This window comes from Littorina saxatilis, linkage group LG10, assembly GCF_037325665.1.
Source record: "Littorina saxatilis isolate snail1 linkage group LG10, US_GU_Lsax_2.0, whole genome shotgun sequence".
In the NCBI taxonomy this organism is placed as follows: domain Eukaryota; kingdom Metazoa; phylum Mollusca; class Gastropoda; order Littorinimorpha; family Littorinidae; genus Littorina; species Littorina saxatilis.
Window position 1 is genome coordinate 19,245,514 of NC_090254.1, and position 20,826 is coordinate 19,266,339.

The 20,826-nt window shown below is 40.5% G+C and overlaps 1 protein-coding gene across 1 annotated transcript in view; it reads left to right on the forward strand.

The window, feature by feature from the left end:
- LOC138979052 (uncharacterized) overlaps nt 1-20,826 on the forward strand; it is a 93,753-nt gene that overhangs the window by 10,857 nt on the left and 62,070 nt on the right. The window contains exons 5-18 of the mRNA XM_070351862.1: nt 106-392; nt 1,231-1,432; nt 4,433-4,644; nt 5,531-5,661; nt 6,093-6,265; nt 7,096-7,241; nt 9,801-9,940; nt 11,045-11,237; nt 14,636-14,778; nt 15,445-15,515; nt 16,768-16,910; nt 17,190-17,356; nt 17,932-18,103; nt 20,629-20,787. Of these exons, the coding sequence (XP_070207963.1) occupies nt 106-392; nt 1,231-1,432; nt 4,433-4,644; nt 5,531-5,661; nt 6,093-6,265; nt 7,096-7,241; nt 9,801-9,940; nt 11,045-11,237; nt 14,636-14,778; nt 15,445-15,515; nt 16,768-16,910; nt 17,190-17,356; nt 17,932-18,103; nt 20,629-20,787 (2,339 nt within the window). The remainder of the gene's footprint in view (nt 1-105; nt 393-1,230; nt 1,433-4,432; nt 4,645-5,530; nt 5,662-6,092; nt 6,266-7,095; nt 7,242-9,800; nt 9,941-11,044; nt 11,238-14,635; nt 14,779-15,444; nt 15,516-16,767; nt 16,911-17,189; nt 17,357-17,931; nt 18,104-20,628; nt 20,788-20,826) is intronic.

Consider the following 20,826-nt stretch of genomic DNA (forward strand, 5'->3'; position numbering starts at 1 on the left):
TGCATTCTCAGCGGTTCATCCATCATTGAGATTAAATGGGTATGAAGTTACATTGGCTCAAAACTTCCATCCGTTACTAATGTTGCCGTTACTTATCTCTTTCAGAGGACTTAAACAGAACCATATGCGTGGCAAACCTGCGCCGCATTCTTGAATTTCTTCACAAGGACGACTATGTCAAACTGGTGGATGGCATACTTGGCAACGGTTGCTATGATAACGACTCTTCTTGCGAAGACCGACGTCACATCTTTATTGACGTCGTGTCACGCATCGGGGATGAGACATCACAAGATCTGATCCTTAAACACGTGGTGTCCAAGGTCAACCCAGTGAGCGAAGAACTGAGGAGAGTATTCATCCACTGTGTCAGCTTGGAACACCCCACGGAGGTATGTACGAAGGCAGGCATAGCACACACGCACACAAACACATGCATGCACGCACGCACTGAGGTTGGCACACATGCAGGCACGCAACGTCACACGCACGCACGCACGCACGCACGCACACACACACACACACACACACAACACACACACACACACACACACACACACACACACACACACACACACCCTTCGCATGTTTAAAGTGAATTACCAAGCGAGGACATCGCTTGCGGAGACGCTCTGCAGTTGAACTCTTCTTGCTTGTTTTCTTCGTCTTCTAAGTTCGTGTGCTGCAAGTTCACTTGTTTGTTTTTGGCTCACGTAAGTGTAGCCTATGCGATCGTAACTTTGTCTGTCTGTGCGTGCGTGCGTGCGTGCGTCTGTGCGTGTGTATGTCTGTGGTAGAAACTCTAACATTTGAAGACGTCACATTACATTGACGTCACATTATGACGTAAGAGGGTTAGACGTCACGCGAAGGAAGTACTGACAGTCTCGGTCATTATTATTTTGAGCGCGCCGAGACCAGTTGGCAGTCGTGTCCTTGTAAGTAGGCTACATGCAGACAGACAGATCTAGATCTAGTGTCTCGCTTTCTTGCACAGTTTCACCTATGCTCTTTCTGTGTGTGTGTGTGTGTGTGTGTGTGTGTGTGTGTGTGTGTGTGTGTGTGTGTGTGTGTGTGTGTGTGTGTGTGTGTGTGTGTGTGTGTGTGTGTGACGGAGTGATTGAGTTTGTGTTACTGTTTGTCGATTTCTTACGTGAGCCTTGAAGGCTTCGCCTCTTGTTTTCCCTTTTTATGGAAGGGTTGTACCGCTGACTTTGTACTCTGTTCCAGCGCTTTGTGAAAGCCATTGCCAGGCTGTGTTTTGGGGAGAGAGGAGAGCACCACGGAGCAACAGTCATGAAGAGCAGGGTTCAGATCAGGGCGTGTCTTGCAGTGGGCAGTCTGGCCAGGAACTCGGCTCGCGCTGGACGCAAACAACGAGCTAATGGACTCGTGGACAGACTTGAGTCTTGGCTTGACCTTCATGCACAAGGTAAGAGGAAACTCATTGTGATAGTTGGACCTCACCCTCAAGGTTAGAAGGGGTAGCGTGATTCCTGCCTCTAGTTTCATGCACGGCCGAAAGGGACAGAGCGCTGGGAATGCTCATTGTGAAACCTCCAAAATTGCTAAAAGGGTAAACATGAAATTACATGTGACTTTACACCAGAAAGACGGTACTGCTGCATACCTTGAATAGGAACTAACGGTACGTGTTTCCTTTACAGCTAGCATCTGCTGTGCTGCTGGTTAAAGAACATTTGTTTTTCTATGTCTACATTTAATCTTTGACTTCAATGCTGTTATAATGGAGCGTTTACTGAAATATTTAGTGGTTATGCTTTTACCAAACATTGCGGGTAGCTGCTATTCTGAAACAATTATACAATTGGTCTCATTCAAAAGTAGAGTTATAAAACTGTATTAGTTATTAGTGGGTGACAACAACGGTGCCAAAAGATCCGTCCAAATAGTATTTTTGTAAATTTCGGCTGCTCCTAAATCTGGAATGGCGCTTCGATTAGAGAGAGAGAGAGAGAGAGAGAGAGAGAGAGAGAGAGAGAGAGAGAGAGAGAGAGAGAGAGAGAGAGAGAGAGAGAGAGAGAGAGAGAGAGAAAGAGAGAGGGGGGGGGGGGCACAGACGGATACATGGAATGAAAAAGATAGACAGTCAGACGGACAGAAAATTACGTAGACGGACGCACAACCAAACGGGCCACCACCCCCCTCTCGCTCACACACACCTCCTAAACTTCCATGAAATAATGATTGTGCAATACAATACTTTCTCCTCTATGACGCCCGACTGTCACATTGCAAAAATTGCACAAATAAACTTGGCCAAATTAAAGCATTATTTCCTGTGTCATTTTATTAAAACTGTATGTGCCAGTTAAGGCCGTTTACTTAACCTTTGGGATTAAATATTTCTTTTACATGGATCATGTGACCGCCACTCAAGTAAGAGTACCCTCAAAATCTACCAGACAAAAACGGAAGGGCCGAATTAAAAATAGACACAAAATCCCAACAGGCAAAACTTTGCAACTTTATAATACGTTATATAAACCAATTATCTACCCTGAACAGATTGTTTTGTTTTGCTACCTTGCGTATTTCGTGTGCTATGCTATTCCCACTGATGCAGGTATCGATCGCAAGAGCGGTTGGTTGGTTGGTTTTTGGGTCGTCAAAAACGGGACGTTTTACGTTAATTTTTATGGATATCATGTCAAAAAGCGCTACATTTTAGCAATGACTTAGTGGATTGCTTTGAAACTTTCAGAATAGTTTACCAACATACCAGAGATAATTCGTGCGAAAGTGTGGATCGTTACGGTTTTTTATCCAGATGTGACGCAATGTTTCGAAAAATGTTGTCATAGGATTGTTCACTTGGGTCCAAAAAGTTTCATTTATGTGTAGCCGCTGGCGTTAATTTGCTATTTATGCAAACACATGAGAAAAAAAAGTAACGTTCACGCTTTTTCGCGCTTACAGCTGTTATCGCTGGGTGCCTCTCAAAACATGCTACGGTCACGCTTGGCTGGGCATCGCTGTGGCACGAGAATCATCGCTTAAATATGTAGCGTGTTTACAGGCCCAGCAAATTTGTGTCAGTGCTTACACGCACATTAGCAGTGTGTGTATCAATCATTTTTCTAAAGACCTGCACAATCATTAATTTTGTGGACCAAAGTGAACAATCCTATGACGAGATTAAAAACTTCTTTCGAAAAATTGCATAACATTTTATCAAACTCCTGTAACAATCCATAGTTTCGCTCGAAGTATTTCTAGTATGTTGGTAAACTATTCTGAAAGTTTCAAAGCAATCCACCAAGTCATTGCTAAAGGGTAGCCTTTTTTGTCATGATAACCCTAAAACATGCCGCAAAAAGTCCCGTTTTTGACCCCTCTTGCGATCGACACTTGTATCAGAAGGAATAACATAGCACGCGAACTACGCAAGGTAGCAAAACAAAACAATCTGTTCAGGGTAGATAATTGGTTTGACTTTCTTCTCGTATGTCAAAGTTGCAAAGTTTTGCCTATTGTGATTTTTTGTCGATTTTTCATTCGGCTCTTCCGTTTTTGTCTGGTCGATTTTTAGGGTACCTTTACTTGAGCGGCGGTCACGTGATCCCTGTAAAAGAAATGTTTAATCCAAAAGGTGATCCTGAAGGTTAAGTAAACGGCCTTCTTTGGCAAATAAAGTTTTAATGAAATGACACGGGGATTAATGCTTTAATTTGGGTTTGAAATTTGTTGCAATAAGATTTTTGGCCAAGTTTATATTACATGCATTTTATTTTTTTATTTTTTATTTTTATTTTATGCAATTTATATCGCGCAGATATTCAAGGCGCAGGGATTTATTTATGCTGTGTGAGATGGAATTTTTTTTAACACAATACATCACACATTCACATCGGACAGCAGATCGCAGCCATTTCGGCGCATATCCTACTTTTCACGGCCTATTATTCCAAGTCACACGGGTATTTTGGTGAACATTTTTATCTATGCCTATACAATTTTGCCAGGAAAGACCCTTTTGTCAATCGTGGGATCTTTAACGTGCACACCCCAATGTAGTGTACACGAAGGGACCTCGGTTTTTCGTCTCATCCGAAAGACTAGCACTTGAACCCACCATCTAGTTTAGGAAAGGAGGGAGAAAATTGCTAACGCCCTGACCCAGGGTCGAACTCGCAACCTCTCGTTTCCGAGCGCAAGTGCGTTACCACTCGGCCACCCAGTCCATAGGCGCAACCGGAATTTGAACCCCGAACCTTCCACGTGGAACGCTGACGTCTATTTTGAAAATGGTTCCTTTCACTGTTTGTGTTTTAAGTTCAATTTATGCATTAGAACAAGCTGTTTTCTGGGTTTAACTAATGGTGAGTTTGATTGATGAATACGAACTTTGATTTTCTCAAACTCGTGATTCAAAATAAAAGCTCTCTGGCGTCCTTTTTCCCATAACCAGGTGACCATCACGTGAGCAAGCGAAGCACCTGGTTGGAGGACACTGATCACGAGAACCATCACGTGAGCAAAGCCGTGCTACTACAGGCGCTAGGTAACGCGGGATTACCAAGGTCACGTGGTCACCTGTTGTTACACGCCAAACCTAACAGAGGTCATCAGATGTGGAGACGAGCCGCTCTCGACGCAATGAGGCGGTACAATTGTACTGAGGTGGGTGCGAGTGAACTGAAGTGGTAAGTGATTTGGGATGAGCCGAGATGAGTGTGTCACACATTGACAGAACAAAAGTTGTACAGTACTACACACGAAAGAACTCTATGTAAAATAAAATACAAAATGTCCGACAAAAAGTATCTTTGATTTAAAAATTCAGAAAGCGACTGTTAGCCGTAGGGTCGCGCGCTCAGTCATGGTTTTTATTCATAACTTGAATATATCTTTACCCTGATGCTTTAAGAAAACCGTTAAGGGTGTTGCACAGCAGAGAATCGTCAAATACATTTGCCTACTTGATACCTGAAACGATCAGTCTTTCTGTTCAAAGACACTTGAGATGGGTTGAGACCAATGTTCGACCGTTGCTATATCAGTTTAGGAATCTGCGGCGGTGGAAGCAAAGTTGCCAGATATAACCCGGCTTAACCTTTCAGTAAAATGATCTCAACTGTCACTCTTCCCAGGCATGAAAACTGGAAAAAAAAATACTGAAAACAAAATTCGAAGGCGCGTAGCGTTAAGTTTCGCAGGCGCGTAGCGCCAAGACTTTTAGGGGGGTCCGGGGGCATGCCCCCCCGGAAATTTTTTTCTCAAGGGTGCAATTTGGTGCAATCTGGGGCTATCTGAGCCTTAAAATTGGATTCAAACATGGCCCCAAAACTATTTTACTATAACTATGAGTAGGGGAAAAAAAAACCGGAAAAATACGGAAAATAAAAAAAAATACGGTTTATTTTTTTCAAAAATACGGAAAATACGGAGAATTTTCATGCCTGCTTCCTTTATCGTACCCTACCTTATGCCTCTTTGTTAAATACTAATTTACCTCTGAATTGGAGTTTTTCATCATCGTAACCCTTTAATTTGCCATGTTTGGCAGACTGCCCGTGCCATATTAAATTCCCTGATGACCGACGACATGCACACGGTCCGTCAGATGGCACTCAGTACTTACGTCAAACATCCCCGGCGTCGTCACGCCTCGCAGCAGTTTGAAAATGACATGCTCAGGTCAGTATTTGTTAAGACAAGGCTATGGTGCTTTGTTCTGCACTGTAAATGTGCTATGTGTGTATCGACAAAATCAGTGTTGATGAAACACGCACGTACGTGATTACCCTATGGTTGTGTGTGTGTGTGTGTATGTGTGTGTGTGTGTGTGTGTGTGTTTGTGTGTGTGTGTGTTTGTGTGTGTGTGTATGTGTGTGTGTGTGTGTGTGTGTGTGTGTGTGTGTGTTTGTGTGTGTGTGTGTGTGTGTGTGTGTGTGTGTGTGTGTGTGCGAGAGAAAGAGAGAGAGAGAGAGAGAGAGAGAGAGAGAGAGAGAGAGAGAGAGAGAGAGAGAGAGAGAGAGAGAGAGAGAGGTCCTATTACGCCCTGGCATTAATTGATCATCTTTTAAACTTAACTTTCACCTACCTTTTCCCCCTTTTTTCATCTTCAGCCAATCCTACGCCTACCAGTCTGTTGCAAGGGTAAAGAGAGACATGCTTGACCGCGCCCTGTTCAAGTTTAAAATCGAATTACCCCCCTATGACTGGATAAAAGAGCTTGGAACAGAGGATGTAGGCGCAAGCTTCGGTGTCTACTTTGAGAACAGAATCGACGCTGTATTCAGTACGTGCCTCATGTTTATACCTTCCTGCAAATTAATGATCCGTCGAGACAAGGACACAACAGCTTGGTTACTTTCTTAGCAGATCGGTATTAAAAAAAATATGTTCGTTGCTGAGTCTTGTGTCAAATTGAAATATTCAGTTGGAAGAACAAAATATTTCGGACAGGAATTGTTTCTTATCTGTCCAAGTCGAAGAATACCCTGATCCCATGTAAAAGTTTGAACGGCACTGTGCTGTTTACCAGATCGTTCAAACGGGATGAAAGGTTTCTTTAATAATGACAATTTTTGCTTTTCATTTCCCTTAAAATGATTTTGAAGGGAATTCAACAAACATGAAGTATTGTATTTATCTGTACTTTTATCGTTTTGCGGCGTAGCATCATTATTGATTAACGCACCAAAACAACTGCCTCCGGAGATTGGTATGTGCATGGTGTCTCATTAGCGCTATAAAAAAAAGCAAAAGGTGCGTTCCTTTAAAAACAACGGTATTCTTTAAACTGAGTTTAAATGTTACAGGACAGCTCATAACGATGAAGTAAAATACAGTGTTCTTCTGAAAATGTTGGAAAACTGAGAAGAGGGAAAACGAGAATCAGTTATATGATTTGATTGTGCAAGTATAGAAACTCTTCTTCTTTCATTTCATACCAGAAACATCTCTATGCTGTTAATTTTTCATATACCAGAAACTGAATACTAATTTGCAATCCATTTTGGACAAGTTGTACCTCATTAGTATGTGAAAAAAATAATTGTAACAATGTTAAGATCTTCCAGAGTATCCATGTATGACAACGCCTTACGTATTACTGTTCCATCTCAGAGGTCCTTAGCGGTCACGTGGACGTGACTATCCACGACAAGGTGTGGGCGGAGGTTCACATAGGTCTCATCGAGGAGCAGTGGGACATTCTCCACATTGAGGTCTGCTACAAGGGCCGTCTGTCTTACAATATGAATATTGTCAAGGTAACAGTCAGCTTCCAACTGCTTACGGTGGTCGCTTTTTACATTTAGTCAAGTTTTAACATAGAGGGGGGATCGAGATGAGGGTCGTGGTGTACGTGTGTATGTATGTATGTGTGTGTGTGTGTGTGTGTGTGTGTGTGTGTGTGTGTGTGTGTGTGTGTGTGTGTGTGTGTGTGTGTGTGTGTGTGTGTGTGTGTGTACAACGATTCAGAGAAATATACCAGGCAGATTTTCATGACACTTTAAATGAGAGTTTCTGAGTATAATATCCCCACCCTTTTTTTCCATTTTTTGAATAAATGTCTTTGATGACGTCATATCCGGCTTTTTGTGAAAGTTGAGGCGGCACCGTCACGCTCTCATTTTTCAACCAAATTGGTTGAAAATTTGGTCAAATAATCTTCGACGAAGCCCGGACTTTGGTATTGCATTTCAGCCTGGAGACTTAAACATTAATGAATGAGTGTGCTCATTAAAGTTGTCATTAAAATCGATTTTTCGCTAACAAATGTAAAATTGATTGCGTTACCAAGGTCACGTGGTCACCTGTTGTTACACGCAGGTGTACACGCAGGAATTCTCCTGAATTCAAAAATATATAGATATGTCATGTTTACTCTGAAAATATGCCCTGAATAAAAGGAAATAGGTTCAAATAGCACTACAGACGCGTGCTTCGCGGAGGCGAGCGTGACCCAATTTGGTCTTCAGTATGGTTAGCCGAGACTGTCTGAAAGTAGTCTCGGCGATGATTGGCTTGTGGTGTTGATTTTGACTAAATGTCTTTATATCGCTTCACGCGACTTGTTTACATTTAGTCAAGTTTTGGTGTGTGTGTGTGTGTGTGTGTGTGTGTGTGTGTGTGTGTGTGTGTGTGTGTGTGTGTGTGTGTGTGTGTGTGTGTGTGTGTGTGTGTGTGTGTGTAACGATTCAGAGAAAACTACCAGACCGATTTTCGTGAAACTTTACATGAGAGTTCCAGAGTATAATATCCTCACCCAATTTATTTCGTTTTTTAAATTTTTATAAATGTCTTTGTTGACGTTTTATCCGGCTTTTTGTGAAAGTTGAGGCGGCACTGTCACGCTCACATGTTTCAACCAAATTGGTTTAAATTTTGGTCAAGTAATCTTCGACAAAGCCCGGACTTTGGTATTGCATTTCAGCTTAGAGGCTTAAAAATTAATTAATAAGTTTGCTCATTAAAGTTGAAATTAAAATCGATTTTTCGCAAACAGATTGATTGCGTTGTATTCCTCGTTTTCTCTTGAATTCACAAATCAATCAATATGAGGCTTATATCGCGCGTATTCCGTGGGTACAGTTCTAAGCGCAGGGATTTTTTTTATTTTATTTTTTATTTTTATGCAATTTATATCGTGCACATATTCAAGGCGCAGGGATTTATTTATGCCGTGTGAGATGGAATTGTTTACACAATACATCACGCATTCACATCGGCCAGCTCCCCCGAAATCGGCGTATGCTGCCTGAATGGCGGGGTAAAAACGGTCATACACGTAAAAATCCACTCGTGCTAAAAACATGAGTTAACGTGGGAGTCTAAGCCCATGAACGAAGAAGAAGAAGAAGAAGACATCTGCCAGCAGATCGCAGCCATTTCGGCGCATATCCTACTTTTCACGGCCTATTATTCCAAGTTACACGGGTATTTTGGTGGACATTTTTTATCTATGCCTATACAATTTTGCCAGGAAAGACTCTTTTGTCAATCGTGGGATCTTTAACGTGCACACCCCAATGTAGTACAAATATATTGATATGTCATGTTTACTCTAAAAGATGTGCTCAGAATGAAAGGAAATAGGTTCAGTAAGTACTACGGACGCGTGCTTCGCGGCGGCAAGCATGGCCCGTCTCGGTCTTCGGTATGGTTAGCCGAGACTATCTGAATGTAGTCTCGGTGATGATTGATTTGTGGTGTTGATCCTGACTCAATGTTTTTATATCGCTTCTAGCAACTTTAATTTTTTAATTTTTTTTATACATCAATGTCTTAGTTTCACGACAAACCCGTATGTGATGCAAGGATGCGTTCATGTAGATTTGCAGAAAAAACTATTACAGTTTTGTAAATTTGCCGAAGTTTTATGGTAGTTCTTGGCACCACCTTTCCCTTACCTTGAAGAAAGCCAAAATGATGGCGAAGTTGTTGGCGATTTGAAACAAGTTTCATTTTGTCTGCTGCCGACTACAAAGGACATCTATGTATATATTATACTGACCGAAAGAAATCTTTTTTTTCGGTCTCCGCCGAACAGAAGGATTGCATGGGCACAACCCAGCCGGGAACACATATCCAGGGACGGGTGATGTCCCCTGTTTAAGCCATCACGAAGTGGGAGAGAGTTGTGCCATTCACAGACGGTCTAATCGTAAAGGAACATTTTGTTCTTGTTTGCGTATTATCTAAACATGTCCCTTATTGACCATTGCTGCCACTGAGGTTTTTAATCTAAATTTCATTATCCATTTTTGACTCGCCGGTTAAAGCCCTATCTGTTCATACTCAACTCGTGATTTCTTATTTTTATCCAGGATTTTACCGTAGGAATGTACGAGGACATCACCAGCGCCTTTGATCACATTGTCAACAAAATTGTGGAGCCCGTGGAGAACTTTGCGAACAATATGGGCAAGAACTATCAAGACGTCTCGTCCCAGAAGCCCAAAAGCGGGTAAGGATCGCAACTGTTAGTGTCGACTATTTTTAGGGAGACACTGTCAATTGTATCAATGACAGCGATTTGTTTGTTTGTTTGTTAGCTTAACGCCCAGCCGACCACGAAGGGCCATATGAGGGCGGTGCTGCTTTGACATTTAACGTGCGCCACACACAAGACAGAAGTCGCAGCACAGGCTTCATGTCTCACCCAGTCACATTATTCTGACACCGGACCAACCAGTCCTAGCACTAACCCCATAATGCCAGACGCCAGGCGGAGCAGCCACTAGATTGCCAATTTTAAAGTCTTAGGTATGACCCGGCCGGGGTTCGAACCCACGACCTCCCGATCACGGGGCGGACGCCTTACCACTAGGCCAACCGTGCCGGTCAATGACAGTGATGAGAACTATACTCCGCTCTTGCCTGAAGCTTTACAGCAGACTGCTTGACGAAAACAATACAAGGAAAGCGGAAAAACGACTGTTTCAAATTAAAAAGAAAAATGATGCTAAACTGCTATGGAAGAGCTTAATTCTAAGGTCGTTGCTGGTACATTGCTGCAAAGCGCTGAGAAGACAACAACAACCCCAACACCCCCCAAAAAAAAACCAAAAAAAAACCCCACATAAAACAACAACAACGGTGATAATATCATGGGTAATCTTGCTGTTGCAAGACTGAGACAATTGTCTTAAATGCGAGCATTGTAAAAACATGCATTAATCTCCAAATAATAAATTACATTCGGCATACAATAATTACTTTCGGCAGAATGTCCCTTAATAATGTAGCATACGCGTTCAGCATATAGGCTTAATCTCTTCGGCATTAAGTCCCTTCGGTATATAGTCTATTTTCGGCATAAAGTTTGGCATAAAGTTCTTTTGGCATACTGCCTTTTCGGCATCTCGGTTGACAATATTCTTTTTTTTGTATTTTACCATTCTAATCATAGCTGAACACTGTAATTACTGCAGTAATCGAAGGTAAGCCACTTAATTTTGAAAGTTTCAGACATTTTTTGTTGTTGTTGTTGTTGTTGTTGTTGTTGTTGTTGTTGTTGTTGTTGTTGTTGTCGGGTTGGGTATCTTCAGTAAAAGATTTTGCTCACCAGGTTTCGCCCTCTGGCGGAGGCAACGAAAAAGCTGCCGAAGGTAACACAGAAGGCTCTCCAGGCTACAGTTGATCTCAGCAAGGTGGCGGACAAGATCACAGGTTTTCCAGTGGTCAGCAAGATCAAGCAGTTGGCAGCTCGCGCCCAGTCCCTAATGGAGGACGTGAACAGCGAAGCCGTGGATTTCTTTGACGTGAGTGTGTGCCTTTGAACTTGTACTATTCCTTCGAAAGCGTCAACTTTTAGATTATTCAAAAAAGCATAATAGTTATCATGATGATGTTTCATGACTATGATCGTCTTCTCCGCTATTATTATTCGCTGTATTTGATATTCTGTCCAACCACTGCGCAAAGCTTAGATTTGATAGTTTGAGACAATTTTGGTTGCAGTTGACTTGCCCAGTGAGCATGTGATCTTGAATAAAACTGCTAACATGGTTTCAGTTTTTAATCTCTTATGAAATAATTTAAGTTATTGAGACATCCTAGTGCACTAAGGGATTTATAGAGCAAATCGAGAAAATTCATTATTGAGTTCAATAATTATTTTTGATATTTGCTCTATAAATCCCTTAGTGCACTGGGATTGTTTCAATAACGATATTGTCTGTACCGCAATAATGATTATAATAGTAATAATAATAATAATAATAATAATAACAATAATTGTCATTAAGTACTGGTGTCACATGACTGATGTGAACCAGTTGATTGGCTAATGGCGATGCGCTATAACTGTTAGCGCACTCCAAGAGTGCGCTAACTTTTCCACAGAGCGTATTCTTCCGCCATTTGCCGAAGCGAGACTGTACTTTCATCCTCAGAATAAATTAATGACATGTAGCTTATATTCTCCACAATACCAAATGACCATACATTTCCTGCTTCTCAATTAAAGCAGAAGTGATTTTTTCTGACAGATTGCATGTGCCTGTGCCACAGTGCCACTGATCTAAAAATAGAAGCCGCTGTGTCTCATCTCATTTTCGACTTGCATAGATTCTTCTCATATGCCGTGTTAGTGACATGTAGCTTATTATCCACATTACCAAATGATGAGTTAGTATACAATTCCCAGCGGCTAACAGAAAACACAAGTGTTATTCCGATAACGTACCAGCTAGACCAGCATTTGGAAGTCGACTGACTCGATCGACTCGGTCATACGTAGCAGACTACACTGAAATACGACTGCATCAGTGATCAGTTCAGTAAATGAATGGTTTCCGAATTATTATTTCAAGGCAAGAACAATCGGAATCGAAAACGTGTAGGGTTCAGAACGTTCTTACCATATATAAGACTTATTACCAGCCTGCCTCATGCGTGCAGACTCAGTGCAACGTGACGAGCAATTTTTGTTTTTGAAATGAGACTGCAGTGGTTCGATTGCCCTAGCCTAGCAGACGACATAAACCCCGCTCAGCAAATTAACATGTTGGGCAAATGTGACCGAAAAAACGATGGGGATATAATACGTATAGGGTTCAGAGCATTCTTACTGTTCATATTTAGTACCAGACTCCCCGATGAGTGAAGATACAACACGAGAAACATACCACATTTATTTTGAAAATGTGCTAACCGTCGACAAGTCATTGGAGTCAATTCAAGGGGCACCACTCTGCACAGTCAATCCGTCGAAGCTCGACTGGAGGTTTTGAATCGCAAATGACAAAGAGCACAGCCCTTTCTCCGAGTTCAAATGAGGTCTCTATGAAAGATTATCACTTTTTAGCTTAACGCTACACTGGAATTTACCAACAGAAATTAAAACAAGAGTTTGCGTGTGACGAAAGCACGACACACTTGAGACAGCTCACACAAAAGTAGATCTTACACGACCTGACCACACAGTTATGCCTATTCAAATGCGCGTAGCAAAATGTGCGTTTTGAATCATCTTTTTTCTCTGGCGGTACTGACAATATCGTTATTGAAACAATCCCAGTGCACTAAGGGATTTATAGAGCAAATCTCGAAAATAATTATTGAACTCAGCGCTATGCGCTTCGTTCAATAATGAATTTTCTCGATTTGCTCTATAAATCCCTTAGTGCACTGGAATGTTTCAATAACTTAAATAATAATACTAATGAGGATACTAATATGGCGCAAATCCTAAAACAGTTCCAAGCGCCTCACAAAAACAGTCATAAATAAATTATTCTGTACACAATTCCAAATCAAAATGGTAATAAACATCGAAATATACATATACACTTTACAACATTTTAAACCCACATAATGGTGTCTAAAACTGAAAGTGCAATGGTCTTAAGGCAGGATAAGAATGCTGTTGCAAACTAATAATATATCCTTTTTTTCATTCGTTAAAAGGAGACACGGTTGTGAAATTTGTAAACGGTTTCTTAATGCTGGTTTTGTTTCTGTAAAAAAAAGAAGCAACTGCAAATACTCACATAAGAAGCATTCTGATTACATCGCTCAACGGCTTTTGCCAGTCATCTCTCTGGACGGACGCAAAAATCCTACGCGAATCTATCAAAACAAGTTATCTCCCTTATGTTGTTTGCGAGCCGTGTTCGCGAGACGAAAATAATTGCAGATTGGCCGACTTCGACGGCATATGAGTTATGATAAAGACATCGTTCTAAGGTCAAAACAAGTCGAACTTTTGGGAAGGAGACCGTAATATATGGTTGCATCACTACAGAAAAAATCGTCTGCTTCAGCGAACGCCGAAACCAAACGGTTGAATATCACGTGACACTTTTGCCATATTTAGAGTTGTTTGCACAGTAACTACAGCCGCGAAAAAATAGCTCCCTTGAAACTGTCTTACAAAAAAATTCCTTTGTAATTACAAAATTACACAACACCATGAAAAATCATTATCGACGATCGCGAATCTGCTTACATCCATAACACATTACAAAAAGCTCTAAACTCAAGGCATCCTGTCAGGGAGAGAATGAGCCGAACTCATTTTGACCTGAGGTCAGGATGCGTTAGAAGATGATTTATGTATTCGTTCTCGTTGTAACGGCCAAAAAGGCCATCAAAAGGCTTCAAAAGGCAGGTTTAAAAAAAAAAATGCCACGCCTGTCAAATTTTTGATCTTACAGTTTTGTCGTTTGCAATTGTTTGAGCGCTGCCGACTTTACAAAAGCATATGTGCGTTTTTGATAATTTTTATTTTATAACTTTTTTAACTTAATTGTTATACTAACGGTTTTTTTCGTAAAAAGTAAAAAAAGTTATTCATTATAAAAAAAAGCACAATACCTTTTAAAAACAACTATTATACAAACATGCACAGAAAAAGCAAACTTTCTTCTTTAAACAATTGTCAAAACACCAAAATCAAGAAAAATCGTTATTGTGAGGAGATTTGCACTTCTTGACTTTAACACCTCCCCCCCCCCTCCTAAACGATTTGTTTGCGTATCTTTGCCTGTCTGCCGAACTGCCTGTCTATATGTCTGTTTTTCTGTCTGCCTGCCTGTCTGAGTATCTGTGTCTTTTTCTCGGTCATGTTTGAAATCATCATTCACCCTTGTGTAGCCATGCAGTGTTGGCGATAGTAATTTCCGTCACTTTCTATATATTGATATATTTTTGGCAGAATGTGAAGGACGTAGCAGTTGTGGCTTTACCTTTTGCTGAAAAAGAAATCCAACAGTCAATAAACACAGTCATGGACAAACTTGGAGATGTGTCTGAAGCTCCTAGACAAGCGTTCTCCTTCATAGAAAGAGCGAAAATGGGGTAAGATTTTGCTTCTCGTTCGTCCTCTCTCATTTGTACGTTTCTGAAGGTATGTAAACAGTGAAATTAATGGCACATACTTCGCCAAACCTCATTCTTTCTTTCATGAGGTTTAAAGACCGATTCACACTGTCTTTCCCCCCCAAAAGCCATATTAGTGTGTTTCAGCAGGTTAACTATCAAAGATAAATCATTCAGCATTCTTAATGCCACAATCACATTGGGTAACCCAAAACATCTATTGTATCAAAGCATGCAAAACAGCGGCTCAAAAAGACGTCATTGTTGGCGTACCGCCTAATTTCATTCGCTTATTGCAAGCAAACGGCTGATCACAGGCTAACAAATTAAAACGCATTTGAAAGATAAATGATTTAGCATTCTAAGAGAGAGAGAGAGAGAGAGAGAGAGAGAGAGAGAGAGAGAGAGAGAGAGAGAGAGAGAGAGAGAGAGAGAGAGAGAGAGAGAGAGAGAGAGAGAGAGAGAGAGAGAGAGAGAGAGACAGAGAGAGAGAGAGAGAGAGAGAGAGAGAGAGAGAGAGAGAGAGAGAGAGAGAGAGAGAGAGAGAGAGAGAGAGAGAGAGAGAGATCCGATGTCGAAAAGAAAGGTTAGATACGCTGAAGCCTGTGTGAATGCAGTTTTCTTTTTATTTGTTTTCTGTCTTAGATTCCAGCTGGCGATGGGAAGAGTTGTGCAAGGAAATGCATTCCTCAAACAGGCCACTGCCTTCTTGTCTGGTACATCCAATTCATTTATTGTTTTGTGGTAGATTAACACCGGAGGGCTTAAACTTAAAATATATAAAACAGAATGATGAGAAGCTTTCAACGAGTGAGTTTTGTAATAGTTTTATTTAATGTCTAGTGGACAGTTAAGCCTCAAACCACAAAAGTTAACGTGCCAAACCAGCAGATGCATGTGGGGGGGGGGGGGGGGGGGTGTGTGGTTAGGATCTGTAATTGAACGAGGTTGAGACAACTGCTATTTTGTTTACACGAGCGATCCTCTTCCGATAGAGTTGTTTCTTTATTTGACAATCCAATACCTAGAGGTCAGGACTGAGGAGAAACTATCTATCATCAAAACTAAATATAAAAAAGTCGCGTAAGGCGAAAATACAATATTTAGTCAAGTAGCTGTCATTTTTCAGCAAGACCGTATACTCGTAGCATCGTCAGTCCACCGCTCATGGCAAAGGCGGTGAAATTGACAAGAAGAGCGGGGTAGTAGTTGCGCTAAGAAGGTTAGCACGCTTTTCTGTACCTCTCTTTGTTTTAACTTTCTGAGCGTGTTTTTAATCCAAACATATCATATCTATATGTTTTTGGAATCAGGAACCGACAAGGAATAAGATGAAAGTGTTTTTAAATTGATTTGGACAATTTAATTTTGATAATAATTTTTATATATTTAATTTTCAGAGCTTGTTTTTAATCCGAATATAACATATTTATATGTTTTTGGAATCAGCAAATGATGGAGAATAAGATAAACGTAAATTTGGATCGTTTTAGAAATTTTTATTTTTTTTTACAATTTTCCGATTTTTAATGACCAAAGTCATTAATTAATTTTTAAGCCACCAAGCTGAAATGCAATACCGAACCCCGGGCTTTGTCGAACATTACTTGACCAAAATTTCAACCAATTTGGTTGAAAAATGAGGGCGTGACAGTGCCGCCTCAACTTTCACGAAAAGCCGGATATGACGTCATCAAAGACATTTATCAAAAAAATGAAAAAAACGTTCGGGCATTTCATACCCAGGAACTCTCATGTCAAATTTCATAAAGATCGGTCCAGTAGTTTAGTCTGAATCGCTCTACACACACACACACGCACGCACACACGCACGCACATACACCACGACCCTCGTTTCGATTCCCCCTCGATGTTAAAATATTTAGTCAAAACTTGACTAAATATAAAAAGCCACAGAACATCTTGCATGTACACATTAGTTTACCTTCGCGTTCCGTCTGTCTTCAGGAAGCAGAAGCAGTTTCATGAACGCAGGACAGGAACTGCAGAACATAGCAGAGACAACCAGGCAGCTTGTTCAAAGACTAAGAGCTGACCACACCAGAAGGAAGAGAGAAGCGGACCCTTTTGATGAAATGGGCCAACAGATCGTAAGTGGTGCTTAACTGTGGTTCTTCTGCACGATGTCATATTCACGATTGGTTGGTGGGGTGGAGCAAGTGGGGGCAGTTTTGTATCCATGGTATAACTAAATGGATTGATACAGGTCACAATAAGGTCACGTTTGGGTCAACATGTAGGCAACCATTGTTTTCTTGAGCATTATGTTTTTTTTTTATAGCTATAGAAAAGCAAATTTATGTTTTTGATTTATATTACGTTTGATGAAAGTTGAGCTGTATGAACAATTGCTCTTCTTGTTTTCTCAGAATTCAAAAATAGACAAAGCAGTCGAAGATCTGGATGACAAAGCTAACACTGTGATCGATAAACTGAGCGAATCCATGGGGAGCTCCAAAGAGATCCAGGAAGGCTTCGACAAACAGGCTCTCTACACAGAGATTCTCAAATCCAGCTTCGAGGGTTTCAAGGAAGCGTGAGTAAACTTATACTGTCATTTGATGTTAGGGTACACCCCTGTGTGAGTTTGTGCTGCCCTCTTACCCAAGTAGGTGAAACATGTACTTATTTATTTTGCCTCTGCATAGATATTTGACCTTTTTTTTCTTTAATGTTCATGTGAACTACGAGATGTACATTGACAAGGGACTTGTGCCACACAGAAATGTTTATTAGACGTCTTGTAGAAAAATTAAACGCAACAATTTTCTGAATTCCCCCGGTCCTGCATGTCCGCCATATTCGATTCCCGTCTCACAGTAAAAGAAAGATATGAAATCTAATTTGGTAGCCCAAGTATGCTCGGTCTCCTCTTTACTCGGCATGAAAGTTAAATGAAGATCTGGTTAAAGAAAAATTTGGAAGGAAAATGATCATTGTTATATTTTGGGACAACTTTTTTGCCTCATGAGGTAATCCCCGCCAGAGTATATCCATGCTGTCTTGTATATCTATGTGGATTCTTGTAGTTTTGGGAGTAACTCCTACGTGAACACATCAAAGCTAGCTCAGGGGAAAAACTTACCTTTCTTGGTTTTGAATTTGATCTAGTATTGACATGGTCAAGTCCCGGATCAGTGCACTGTTCGGCCAGAAGTTTCATCCCGCATTCCCCGACCAGAGGCGAGACTGTGATGGCAGATGTGGCTGCGGCACATACCCCACCAGCTGCTATCGTTACGGCCACCCTGGTGTCGAGCTTAGTCTGAAGACCGGCTGGAAGGTACCACCTGAGTTTTGTACTCTTGATTAGTACAAAATACAGGAGAAAAAAGATAATGACAAAGAGCAGGATAAGATAAGATAAGAAAACTTTAATGTCCATTTCTATTTTACATAAACATGGCAATTTGTATTTTTCAATTTTTGGCACCACATCGCATTTCTAATAGCAGAAACACACGATCACAAAGCATAATTGAACATAAGTTCACAACTAAAATCAACTTATCACATAATAAGGTGGATAATATAATTCTATATCCACGTTATTATCTTCCTCCTTGCCATTATCTTCCCTCTCCTTTTTACATTTAGTCAAGTTTGACTAAATGTTTTAACATAGAGGGGGAATCGAGACGAGGGTCGTGGTGTATGTGTGTCTGTGTGTGTGTGTGTGTGTGTGTGTGTGTGTGTGTGTGTGTGTGTGTGTGTGTGTGTGTGTGTGTGTAGAGCGATTCAGAGAAAACTACTGGACCGATCTTCATGAAACTTTACATGAGAGTTCCTGAGTATGATATCCCCGGACGAGTTGTTATCTTTTTTTTATAAATGTCTTTGATGACGTCATATCCGGCTTTTTGTAAAAGTTGAGGCCGCACTGTCACACCCTCATTTTTCAATCAAAAGAATTGAAATTTTGGTCAAGCAATCTTCGACAAAGGCCGGACTTTGGTATTGCATTTCAGCTTGGCGGTTTAAAAATTAATTAATGAGTTTGGTCATTAAAAATAAAAAAATTGTAATTTCTTTTTATTTTTTATAAAACGATCCAAATTTACGTTCATCTTATTCTTCATCATTTTCTGATTCCAAAAACATATAAATATGTTATATTTGGATTAAAAACAAGCTCTGAAAATTAAAAAAATTAAAAATTATGATCAAAATTAAATTTTCGACATCAATTTAAAAACACTTTCATCTTATTCCTTGTCGGTACCTGATTCCAAAAACATATAGATATGATATGTTTGGATTAAAAACACGCTCAGAAAGTTAAAACGAAGAGAGGTACAGTAAAGCGTGCTATGAAGCACAGCGCAACCGCTACCGCGCCAAACAGGCTCGTCACTTCCACTGCCTTTTGCACTAGCGGCGGACTACGTTCAATTTCATTCTGTGAGTTCCACAGCTTGACTAAATGTAGTAATTTCGCCTTACGCGACTTGTTTTTGTTTCTCTTATTATTAATAACAATTGCTTTGCGGTTCTCCTCTTCATCCTCCTCCACCTCTTCTCACTCTTTCATCTGCTCATTCTCTCTTTCTTCACCGAGCTCCCTCTCACTTCCTTTTTTCATCATCATCTTTGTTGTTGCTGTCTTCTTCTCGTTCATCTGTCTCCTCGTCTTTACACACCTTTTTTTCTTCAACCCGTGTCACCATTATCTCTGTGTTGCCACCCTACCTCCTTTTCACGGCGCCGTGCTTCTCGCATTTTATTTATTTATTTATTTATATGGGAGATTTATATAGCGCTTGACGTTCTCTAAGCGCTTTACATATTAATTTCTGCCGTGTGAGATGAAATGTTTTACACAATATATCACGCATTCACATCGGCCAGTAAATCTCAAGCCATTATGGCGAATATTTACTTTTCACGGCCTATTATTCTAAGTCACATGGGTATTTGGTGGACTTTTTTTTTTTATCTATGCCTATACAATTTTGCCAGGAAAGACCCTTTCGTCAATCGTGGGATCTTTAACGAGCACACCCCTTTTCGTCACTCGTTGTTCTTGCCTCCCGCTTTCGTCCATGCTATCATTAGTCTTCCCCATCTATTTCCTCTTCTCTTCGTAATCCTTTTCCCAGTTTTCTTTTTCTGCTGCCTCCACCCGATTGTTGTCTTTCTCTTCATGATCTTCACACAACAATAACTTTAATTTAATGTTGTTGGTGATCAAGCTTATCCTACGCATGTGTACTGCGTTCTTCTGTTTCAACTGCTACTGCTATTATTCTGATTTTCACATTTTTACTGTTGTGTTAACAGCTGATACTTTGAACACTTTTGTTCCACACTACTCGTCATAAAAACGTACACACATACATTAAGCTGTAGATCTTTGTGATGCGGCAAGTTATATTAAAACCAAGTATATTGCCAAAAGGGTAATTCATTCCCCTACGGTGTGAAATAAAGAATTTCATTTTTCATGAATTACTGTTTATGCAGTGTACCGGAGACCTAGGACACCCACCAAAATCAAATTCGCAAAAGCAAATTTTCAGACACTAAAATACACAAAAAATAACAATAAGTAAAAGTGACCCCGTTTTTGATCTCAAATTGAAGAACAACTCATGTTCTACTCATACACATTTATTTGGTTCAGCTGTTGTGCCTAGCAGTGTTGTTTTGCCAGTTTGAAGAATACAGGTGTCAGCCTCGTCTTTAGTTGTTGCTTGGTGACAACCTCGTATAAAAGAACTACATTCACCAATATCGTTTTAACTGTCGATAACAGACGCATTAGCCTTACTGTTATAAAATAATTTAGCATTTAACATTGCAATTCAGGTGCGCAGCCCAGTAGCAGGACTCCTTACCAAAACTGAAGAAAATTCTGCAACAATTAAACCTGCAACTTCAGGTTTTACGGATTATGACATCATTCTCTCCAACATCAACTTCAATGAGTCCATCAATTCTTCCGGAATATTCGTGGATGCAGGACAGGTAATTACCAGAGTTTTCTTAAAGTTTGAAAATATATGT